The 11544-nt window shown below is 37.6% G+C and overlaps 1 protein-coding gene across 1 annotated transcript; it reads left to right on the top strand.

Moving 5' to 3' along the window:
• Positions 1 to 432: 432 nt before the first annotated feature.
• LOC116159624 (zinc finger protein 420-like) lies at positions 433 to 3168 on the top strand. The gene is made up of 6 exons (XM_031472648.1): positions 433 to 594; positions 644 to 1042; positions 1088 to 1462; positions 1512 to 1689; positions 1736 to 2031; positions 2729 to 3168. The coding sequence occupies exons 1-6, from the start codon at positions 529 to 531 to the stop codon at positions 3098 to 3100; spliced, it is 1686 nt and encodes a 561-aa protein (XP_031328508.1). The 5' UTR covers positions 433 to 528; the 3' UTR covers positions 3101 to 3168.
• Positions 3169 to 11544: the final 8376 nt, after the last annotated feature.

The raw sequence follows: 11544 nt of genomic DNA, 5'->3' as shown, positions 1-11544 counted from the left end.
AATGAAGGAAGGAAGGAAATGGTCCACCACTGTCCTGCTCATCTTCGTCAAGCAGATTCCTTGAGATGGATCAAGTTAGGGAGTTGTGTACAAGTGAGAAGGGATGCACGCTGTGCGGGGACAATGCAGCTAGAGTATCTGGAACTCTGGGTGATAATGTTTGTACGTATGGTAATCCACAAATTTACGAATGATTTTAAATCGTCCTATACATTTTGGATAAGTTCTAGAAACAGAAGAAAAATTTTACCACTTCGAAGGCCTAGGTACTAAAAAAATTATCGTGACGTAAGAACCTAAAAACTTGTGGTGTCGGATGATTTCCCTTTTACCATGTATGTGCTTTGGTCATTCTCATTATAATAGTGATTGTAATGAATCTGTATTTATATTCGTTTGGCAACGTGGCAAATGGCAATTGAGTATCCATTATTAGTGTGAACAAACCTTTAGCACCTTTAGCCTTATCATTTGCATTTCGCAATTAATTATTTTAGTGATTTTAAATCCTTATCTGACAATATTTAGATGATAAGGATGCGTCATAGAAAATTACCCAATAAAACTGATAGATTCTCAAAATTTAAAAGGACTGTATGTATCCTAACCTTACTTTTCAACTGACCCGGATTCCCTATTTTAGCTCGATAACGTTTTGCTTCAAATTAACACTTTCAGCAAATCTGATAAAACGAAAGCTTTAACTTATGTCTACCAACACCTTCAAGAACAACAATTCAGTCGAAATCTCAATAAGTCAAGACGTAAAACGAAACTTATAGCACGTACAGATCACGCTCATTCGGTTAAGCGGTGTAAAGTAAAATTGAAGTTAGAGTGTCCTGTTTGCAATCAGATTAAGGATACAAAAAGTGCAATACTGAAGCATCTGGAGCATTTTCATATAGGTGTACCTCTGAGCTGTTTACGATGTCGTAAAACCTTCAACAGTGAACCATCCTACAACTGGCATATACTTAATTTGTGCTGGCGAAAGAAAAGAATCTCCCTTAAAAAGTTTAAATGTCCGGAGTGTCCGAAGGTGAGTTGTTTTAGAATTTAAACCTTGTAGTTTGGTGATTTGTAGGAATATGCAGTGAAACGACACTTAATTCTGCATCAGAGTGGCCATAAGAGAAACAATTGCCCCCATTGCAATACCACATTAACGAAGAGAAATGAACTGATAGATCATTTGCTCATTAGGCACAATGTGCAATTAAAAAGAGCTCATTTTAATTGTGACTATTGCCAAAAGTCTTTTATTAAACGTCGTTCCTTATACAGTCACCTACGGAGTCATCTAAAGGCAGAAGTTGTCTGTTTGGAATGTGGTAAAATTAGTACATGTAAAGCCGAACATAATGGTCATGAACAGGAACATGCAAAGCAAAAACCTTGGCAATGCTCCATTTGTAAGGAGAGGTTTGCGAGAAGAAATGTGTATTTTGCTCACTTAATTGTTAGTATATATTTAGAAATGTGTGTGTATTGTGTACTGTGTGTTTTAGAAACACGAGCGATACAAATGTCTAACCTGTAAAGAAAGCTTTGCATCCAAACTTCGAGTATATCAGCATAGAGTAAAAGGACACATTGTTCAAGGGTTAACACCGCATAGTTGTCCTTATTGTCCCTTACAATTTTATCGGATTAAACTACTAGAGAGTCATCTGAATGTACACATAGGTTGGACTACTTATAGTCAAACTGATTGTTCACTTCTTTGTTGTAGAGCACTCGAGTGAGGCTCAGGTTTTAGCTGAAGCTGAGGCATACACTTGTGAATATTGTGGGCAACAATACACAAAGAAGTTTTTACTAGACCAGCATTTACTGAGGCTGCATTGCACAGCACGTGGCCTATATTCGTGTGAACATTGTGATTATGCATCAAGGTTTAGGTCGAATATCGCCAGACATTTGCGCCTGCACTTGACTAAGGAGAAGCAATTTGTCTGTGATCATTGTGGAAAATTTTTTTCTAATGGGGCTGTGTTGACCGACCACATTAAATATGTACATAAACAGGTTAATATCGATTTTTGTTGTGTGCCCAAATCCACTCATTCTCTCACATTTTTTTGGTAAATTTCTCAAAATTTTGGATAAACATCAAAACTAGTCACTGACGAATAATATTTCTTCATTCCCAAGAATATTAAACATGTACAGGGTGTTCCATGACGAATGCCGGCTATCTATTTTCGAAAAGGAGACCTCAGATTATTTTGAAAATTTTACCATATGCTATGGTAAGAGTAATTCATCCCAAATCATGGTTGCAAATTTTTTCTATCAGAGCTGTTATTATTTAATTGAGGCTGGTTTCCTTTTATAAGAGATAGTGTACTATGCGTTGATATTATGATTAAAATAAATGCAGAGGGTTCCAAAACTAACATTAAAAATTGAATTGCAAACTCAAATTTTTTTTTGAATGCAAGCTCCCTGCTTTTATAACAGTCTTAAAGTAAAGGTAACTTTGTATAAACTATATTCCAAACATTTTTGGTTTTTGTTAGTGTGGAATGTTACGCAGTGGCCTCCGAGGTGGCCCCCATCTTCGTTGTCTTTATTTAAGGTGAAATTGAAATCTCCACAAACAAATACTCTCAATTTTTGTTGTAGAATTTTGATTTTTTCCATTAATTTGTAGGGATTAAAGTAATTCATTGCACTCTTTTAATAAATGGATTAGACAAAGCCTTCATAGATTTACTTTTAGGTTAAGCAATTCAAGTGCCCGATGTGCGAAAAATGTTTCAAAAGGAAGCCGGAGCTAACACGTCACCAATCTGTACATTCAAGTGTAAAACCATACAATTGTGAATTATGTTCGAACTCGTACAAGCGAATTTCCCATCTGAGGAGACATGAGAGAAATGTTCACAACATTGCAACTAAAACAAATAGGGTTCAGCATTTAATAGTGGAGGATGAAGCAAAAGGGACAGCATCCAGTTTAAATAAGACATCAACTACTGGTTGTCATAGTGTTGCCCCTGATTTTCATTTCCAGGTCACTGAACTAGTTCTCCAAAATGAGCTACCAGAAATTATTGGATTTGTTGATGGATTGTCACCTACAAGTCTTTGAAATATGGAATAAACTGTTTATTTTTTATACTGTCTGTCTTTAAGAAAATAAAGCAATAATTATTGTCATTTTGAGTTTATTTTCCACATCACTGTATAAGTGTACACCAACAGATGTCTTATCCACATTTGATTTTCTATTTGTGGGCATTTTCTCCCGGTACTATTCTCGAGATATTCACATCCCACCAAAAACGCTACGGCCGTCGAGCGCGGGAAAGCTCTCATTGATTTCAATACGCCGCTCTTCGCTAAAATGAGTGTTTGTCTATTTAAGTCAATATGAGCGAAAAAGGCGATTCGCCGCACCACGCGTAAGTACGCGACTCCCTTTTTATACCATGTGTCCCATTTCCCTTATTCTCTTCAGACCCTATCGTTTTTAAGATATATATTAGCTGTAAGTTATGTCAGAGGTCAATAATTACAAATTTACAAAATGTCCTAGTTTTTAAAGAGCCAGTAAACATTTTCGATTCAATATACCGGGTGGTGCACGCCGGTAAGTAGGAACATAGGAATTTAACATGGGAAATTAGTTTTATGCAATATCCTGCCCTCCTATAGGTACCTACATTTAGCTCGGGATTTTTGATATATTTGTGGAATTGTACGTCCGTGAGTCAGTTGGTCCTACCGGTGTGTAACCATGGGTCATATTTGTGTGTAAAATGTATCGTATAAGGTCTATCTAGGTAAATAGATTTTCCCGCGATGGCGTGGCCGTGGATATGGTTAATGTTTTAAGTGTTCCATACCTAATATACCGCTCAGTGGTTTGAAATTTATTTATTTATATGCACTATTAACAAACGACATAGATCATGGTGATTAAAATTTGGCCAATACTCGTGAAGTGACCTTCTGAGTTCTGTCCATCCGTCTATCAGTGGCGGATCCAGGATGACATTTTGGGGAGGGCAAATGTTAATATATTGAAGGTTATAGGTATCGCATGCTGGGGGCGTAGGGGGTACTAAGTATCTCCCCGTAAAAGGGTGGTCTGGGCAGTTCTCTCCAGTGAAAATTTTAAAAAATATAACCACTGATTTTCCCGTAAATTTACCACACTTATATAGTAGGTTTGCACGCACGTCATCCGTGTATTATATATGAATTAGGTATGTGTACATAGCCTCTGCAATCGGTACTGTAGAATGTAGAGGTAGAGGGTCGTTGGTGTAATGGATACACCAACCACAATCCAACACTGTTCGCATGGTTTCCTACATACTTATTCTGTTCTATCGATTGCAGATATTCCCTTTGTCGGTATCCACTTCCGACGTCCCGTTCACCCGCCATTCGCGGTTGAAGATTTGACTACACCATCAGTAAGATCGTGTCGCGGGCTACCACATTCCCTTTGACGGTACCCACTTCCGACGTCCCGTTCACTCTCAATTCACTTTTATTGGCGACACGAGAAAGAGACAGCGATTCGAGATTTACGAAACGTTAAACCGCGTGATAAAATTCTCAACGGAAGGTAAAAGGCGCCCGAAATTGACTACCTCTCGAAGACGCGCGCGCACGCGCCTTACAAAGGTCGTTAACTTCGCCCCTAGGACAAAAACAAAATTCCGCCACGCAGGAGTTGTGCGCGTTTACAACATCTTTCCGACAACACCAATTGGAAAAGAATCGGACCAAAACTGTCGTAGAAGATAGGAAAAAACTGAAAAATCTTCACGTTAGTAAACTACGGTCGAGCGGATGACGTCCAGATGTCGCCAACCCGCCCACATCATGTAGCCCTGTCCCTAAGCCAGCCAGCCAGCCAAAGTGAGATTAAAAGCTACTTTTTAGCGAAGTATTGCAAATTTATTTGTAAAAAGTAGCTTTTAATTTCACTTTGGCTGGCTGGCTGGCCGGCTGGCTGAGGGCTGGCTGGCAGCAAATGTAGGCGCGTAGAAGAACTCTTGTTAGAAGCGTAGTTTACTAACGTGGAGGTGTTTCAGTTTTTTCCTATCTTCTACGACAGTTTTGGTCCGATTGTTTTCAAATTGGTGTTGTCGGAAAGATGTAGTAAACGCGCACTCCTGCGTGGCGGAATTTTGTTTTTTGTCCTAGGGGCGAAATTAACGACCTTTTGCAAGGCGCACGCGCGTCTTCGAGAGGTAGTCAACTTCGGGCGCCTTTTACCTTCCGTTGCGAATTTTGTCACGCGGTTTAACGTTTCGTAAATCTCGAATCTCTGTCTCTCTTTCTCGTGTAGAAGCTCGAGCAATGAGAAGTGCCCCAAAAATTAAGTACTATCATTGAATAATAAATTCAGATTTATTATTCAATGGTACTATCTTGTGGAAGGTTTTTAGCGAAATCCACCAAACTGTGGGTGTAATGTAGGTATGCACCGAAAAAAGAAATGTGGTAGCCTCCGACAAGATCTAACTGATGGTGGAGTGAAAACTTCAAACGCGAAGTTGGGGTGAACGAGGCGTCGGAAGTGGGTACCAACAAAGCGAATGTGGTAGCCCGTGACACGATCTTACTTATGGTGGAGTCAACACTGGTTATTAAAACACTGATCTGCCACACAAAAATGCGCTGAAGTCCCTTCGATCTCACACGAGGACTTTGATAATTTTTACAAATAAATTTGCAAAAATGCGCTAAATATCTTGTACTGACTAGGAGTCTTAATTCTATTTAATACATTTACAACCACATAAGAGCTCCTAAAAGCGAGTTCATGATTTTGGGCTTTCTGTTCGCCCGTCTGTGTTTGTCGCCCGTTGTCCATACAGGGTGTCCCTAAAAGGTCTGTACAACGCACTACCAGGGGTTCTTGGTATCAAAATAGGACGATTTAACCCAACTTACCTCTATCCAAAAGTGCTTCAGTAAGGAGCTATCTACCGCCAAAGATTTAAAAAAAAATCGTTATTTTTATTTTATCGGAAAATGGTTTTGCCGATTAAAATGAAATTCGGGATGTGAATGTCTAATGTAAGAAGGGTCTTTGTGATATCATCGTTTTGATTGTAGTTGCTATGTAGGTGGTAAAATACTGACCATCCACATCTGAAGAGGTCTAAAACTTTTTAACTACTATTTTGACGGTTCTGAATTTTTAGACACTGATAGACAGTTTACTTGCAAGCATTTTTTGTCTCTTGCTGAATGTCGCTATCTGTGATGGTTTACGAAAAAAAAAATTTAGGCATGATGAATGGCATGCACCATACATGCGATTGTTCCTTTTAGGGACACCCTGTATATAGAAATATAGGTAGTGATGCTAAGTAATACCATTGTATGTATAAACGACAAACAATTTGAAAGCCATAATTAACAAAAAAAACACTTTCATGTATTAGAATTAGACTACAAGAGCAACATAACTTTATCGATTTTTTTTCAAATTTTTATTACTTATAAACACTAAATGAAAGAGTGAATCAAAAGAATCAAAGATTACTACAAAATTATGTAGCTAGTAATTATAGGGACAAAATTTTTGTTGTTCAGGTTGTTGACCTAACACATCCACTCTTCAAATATGGTCGAAGGATGCACAAAAAAAATCGGTTCTATACGTAATGTCGGTTTTTGCGTTTGCTTATTGTTACTGAGCTGACAGGTATAACGTACCAAAAAAAATTGGATGGGTTATAGGAGCACAAATTGCCCAATAAAATTTCCGAAACCTATCGTGTCTATTATACGACCGGATAAATTATAGAAAAGAAGCTGTCGTTCATGTAATTTTTACATTTTGGTTCGTGCCTTCTCAAAATTGTTCTCATGACCTACATTTCTACAATGTAATTTGTTGTGGTGAACCCTATTTTATGTGCACGCAATTATAGCGCCTTCGGAAAACCCTACACTTGTATTATGATAATCACTTCTGTCACTTTACGAGCGGCAAAGTTTCTCTAATACCGTGCATTAAACAATTACCTGCGTTTGCTTTTAATGGTAACCAAATTATGTATTTGTCAACAGGACGAAAAAGCTCCCCCGGAAGAGTAGCTAGCGTGCCAATTAAAGGGATGGCTCACGGTTGTTGAATTAATAACTTAGATGATTGATAAGGGTTGTTAGAACATGATTGAGCTTTTCGCCATGAAACAATCTAAGGCAGGTGGTGGAAAAAAGTTCGAGCTGCACGATTTGATAATTTGGGAGTTCTTGAATGGGCCCTTCAAATCAATAGTGCGACGCCAGCGACGGTAAGCGCCAGTCTGTAGACGCATGTCGTCGTTTTCGTATACACTTGTAATCTAACCTATAAATTCGCGTTGTAACATTTTGCATGTTTGAAAAATGTGCTCCCTTCTGTTATAGCAGCATGGAAGTTGCACTAATTTGTGTATGTAGTAATTGCCGGTGTAGATATGTGCGTGCGTAAAATAAAATTAAAATTTTCCAAACATGTGGAATAAGTTTGTTCTTGGGAAGGTTTTCAGTGGAGATTGATCTTTTAATAACTTTTGGATATTCTAACTCTTCTAGATCTTCCAACAATGATCCATCAACCTCGTCAATCCACTTCCAGTAAGTATTATGCTCGATAGTTAAATAATACCTAAATTAACAAAGAAGAGAAACTCCTGTTGCTTTATTAGAGGTCTTATAATTCTACAAAAGTGGAGCAAGTGGTTGGTAAAAAAACAGAATGAATTATTCTAAAACACTGTTTGAATCGATTTCAAACGCAATGCTAACACGCAATCACTTCGTCTTAACTACATTATAAGTACCTAATTGCAATTCATTCAATACGGGCTAGCCATGCCAGGAAGAAATGTATTACCTCCCTATAAAAGAAATAGGAAGAGGAAGAGTTTTAGAATGAAACCGTAAAAGGTAAAAGGGATTGCAAATGATGTTTTGAAGTAAAGCGTGTTGCAATTATATATTGACGCACTAAAACGTTCGTTTATAAAACCATACAGTGGAAAAAACTTGCATAATAGGATTTAATGTACGGTTTTCTTAAGGTCGTTATTTAAAATCATCTTCTATAATGCGAATTTTAGTATCTACCTACCAAGACAATTATATTTACATTACTGGAAGCATGCTGAGATTCAATCTTTGTTGCGTGAAGATGCCAATATCGTGTTTGATTACGTATATTTACTTATGATGTTTGAGCCGGGGGCCAATAATAGTTGCATCACGTCCACTTATCGCAACTACGTGCAATACTTGTATTTCAAAATCCACTCTGCTAATACGTTTTGCAAGTGTATAACTTACATTCAAGAACCCTCTCGCCATCAGGGAAAATTGCAGTAAAGCGACAAGTAATTTACGAATGGTATAAATAATTCCGCGAGAAACGAAAACGAAAAACGTATAGCGAATGCTGACATATTTCACATATTGTGCCAAAACTAAAACGATTAGAAGAGAAGTAGGTATATTATGACACAGTTAACCCTGTGATGTATCACCAACGCTAAACTTAACGTGCAGGTTATCTGTAGAAAACGTAATGTAACATGATTAACGCAAAATAACGTTTTTTGGCAGATAACCTGCACGTTACGTTTGACGTTTGTGATACATCACAGTTCTGATTGTCACTGGAGACGAGTGATGATGCTGGAAGTCGATGACCATGGAAAATTATGTTAATAGTGACGGGGGTTCAAAACTACTCGGCAAAGAAGGGCTTGATAACCCTTTCCCTAAGCCCTAAGCACCTTTATGGTAGTGTTCTGGAAATTGCAATGGGACTGTCACTGTGCTGGGAGGTATTCCATACCCCCCCAGACCCCAAAGGTCCTATTTTCCATACTGAAGGTAACGTATCACCAAATGAGCTGCCCGTGCACCTTCACTTCTCTTTAGCCATGGGGCAATGAATCTAAGCGAATCCACAACTGATAGAAATTGAGGATTTTAAAGTAGTGTCCCATTTTATCCACATCACTAGTGTCGCTTTCAATCTATGCTGCCCTTATATCGACATGCTGCTCACTGGCGGTACACAAAATGCTCCTAAATGTCTCCAGGCTCTCGCAAATAACCATGAACACCATGTATCCAGTCCATTACGAAAGAACGCTACTTGATATCCCCCGAGCATGGGTCAACTCTCAACCTTTCATTCACCTCATTAACACTTGTGCTATGGTTAAATCTGACCGTAATCCTGACCAAAACTTTTGTACCATCCCTTATTCGTCGATGTGGAAATCACCACGCAACGTAAAGTTTTGCAGAAGAGGTTTCAAGGTAAGTTGGGTCGATTCCTGTACGGATTGTTTCACGCAAATCGTTATCTAAAAGTGTTCCAGGTTCTCATTGATAATTTAAATTTGAAAATGTGCATACCAACATGGCTTCTTATGATCTATTGAAAGAAAATATTATCGTTTCACTTCCGGTTTTACCGGATGTGGATAGCAACGTTCTTATTTTAAATGTAACACCCGGTATTTTATTGCCTTTTCGAAATTTACACGAAACCATTGAATAAAGTGCTTATTCAATGACGAAAGTCTACGTCGTTTGATACCACATTTCCCTATACCCAGCATCAAAGTTTTCGTTGTACAATATTTTTCAAAATTTTTGAAGTTTGACTACTTTTCTTTTGAGCCATGTACCTAATAATTAACGTGGGAGTCTTGTAATTGAGCCAATAAAACCAAATAGAAAGTTTCACAAAATCGGTTATCCTACTCCGCAAGAGGTCTAAAAACGCTACCTTTTACCACCAGAGTTTACGTTTCTTAGTTGGACTCATCACGCGCAATTATTTTTTACGGTAATCAAAAGAGTAGGTATACGTTCCAGTAAATTTTGTGTATGTTTTGTCAGGTTTATATCGTTTAAATCTTTTTAGATTTTCGTTGGTCCCTTATGCTCTAGATCTCTTGGCCACTTTTTTAGAGCTTTAGAGTTTATCAATCGTGGTGTGTAAACAAACGCATTGCCTAAAAAAAATAAGTCAAGTCTATAATAGTATTAATTACATTAATTTTAAGTAAAGGTAGTCTTGACTTATTTTTTTAGACAGGCCATTTCCAATGTGTGCTCGTCAGCAAATGCCAATTGACCCCCTCGCCCTACACAACGGATCCTGAGGGCTTTGGTAATAATATACTTTTCTATCTGAACGAAATTCAATATGTGTCTTGAACTTTATCACCTCCTAAATTCAATTAAGTATTAGGTAGTGCTGTAGTGCCCTAAAATAAAACCGCAGGTATAGCTACGTGGAATTTGAAACTTTGTAAGGTTCGATCTCCTTATTAATCATGAACGGCTGCGAAAAGACAATGAATTCGTGAGATAAATTGAGGACGGCTCCATATACGTGCGCTGCGTACAAGAAGTTAACCTTTATATTTCGATCGCATATTTTCTCCGGTGGTCGTTGTTCTGACGTGATATTATGTCACATATTTCTTAAACTAAAATAAGAAAAATCACACTGAAAAGATTTTCAAGAGAACAAATTGTGAAAAGATACATTTTTTAAACAAGCTTGACAACAACGCCGAACGTATACACAAAAAGCGAAGAATTTGTATACCTAGCTTTAATGAGAAAATCAAGAAATAATGAACAAACCGCCATTCGTATTCATACAACATAGCTCTGAAAACCCTATTCGTCGATGCTTCTACCTTAATTAGATCGCTCTACAAAAACTCAATTTTAAAGAAATAATACATTGTCGTGTTGTCCTTGCTGGTTTATAGATATATATTGTGTCTTCAAAAGACGTTACAATGTAAAAAATGAAACAGAATTCAATCACGCTCTTATTTAACCTGAACATTGTGTACATAGGAAAACCATGAGAAAGCAGGAGAAAGCTCATAATAGATACCTACCTATTCCCACCTCAACAACGTATAAATTACATGTCACGAGTTGCTTTCCAACTACCTGGTTTTGGTGAGTAGGAGTAAGAAATTGGTCCATTGATCAAATGTTTCAGAATTTAGTCTCTCAATTTCAGTATGGCACCACTAGGTATAACATCAGTTACATAATTATAATTTCTAAATACTCGGCTGGCTTGTATTTGCATTATCTGGATGAAATTATGACATTTTTCTTTAAGTTTATTTGCGTTTTACATCTGATGAGACGGTAAAGTTGGCGAAATATTGGTTATTCTCAGGGTCGCTGGAATAAAGTTAACTGTAAAGGGTTACCTCAAATTCGTCTCCTCTATGCTTGAATAACGTGCATCTCAAACATTCTTTTGTACACTAATATCTAGTTATAGTACTTACATTTCCAGTGTGATCACGCTATTATTATTACTGCCATATGGAAGAATGTGCAGAATTACTGAAATCACGTCTTAAATAATGCCAATTAGGAAAATATTTTATCTATCTGGTATAGGGTAACTTCATTAGAACCCCAATTTTGGCATGCCATCACGAATTAACTCTAAAGGGGAAAGGCAAAGGATTCTTTTAAATGTGAACAGTATATATTGCACTCAGCAGTAAATTG

This window comes from Photinus pyralis, unplaced genomic scaffold (assembly GCF_008802855.1).
Source record: "Photinus pyralis isolate 1611_PpyrPB1 unplaced genomic scaffold, Ppyr1.3 Ppyr1.4_LG1, whole genome shotgun sequence".
Taxonomy (NCBI): Eukaryota; Metazoa; Arthropoda; class Insecta; order Coleoptera; family Lampyridae; genus Photinus; species Photinus pyralis.
This window is presented reverse-complemented; position numbering and strand designations above follow the sequence as displayed.

What these genes read in the sequence shown, in the direction of transcription:
- LOC116159624 (XM_031472648.1), top strand. Translation starts at nt 529, where the DNA reads ATGATAAGGATGCGTCATAGAAAATTACCCAATAAAACTGATAGATTC. An exon ending in TCTCAAAATTTAAAAGGACT is followed by an intron (nt 595 to 643) that starts GTATGTATCCTA and finishes TCCCTATTTTAG; the next exon opens with CTCGATAACGTTTTGCTTCA. An exon ending in TGTATTTTGCTCACTTAATT is followed by an intron (nt 1,463 to 1,511) that starts GTTAGTATATAT and finishes TGTGTGTTTTAG; the next exon opens with AAACACGAGCGATACAAATG.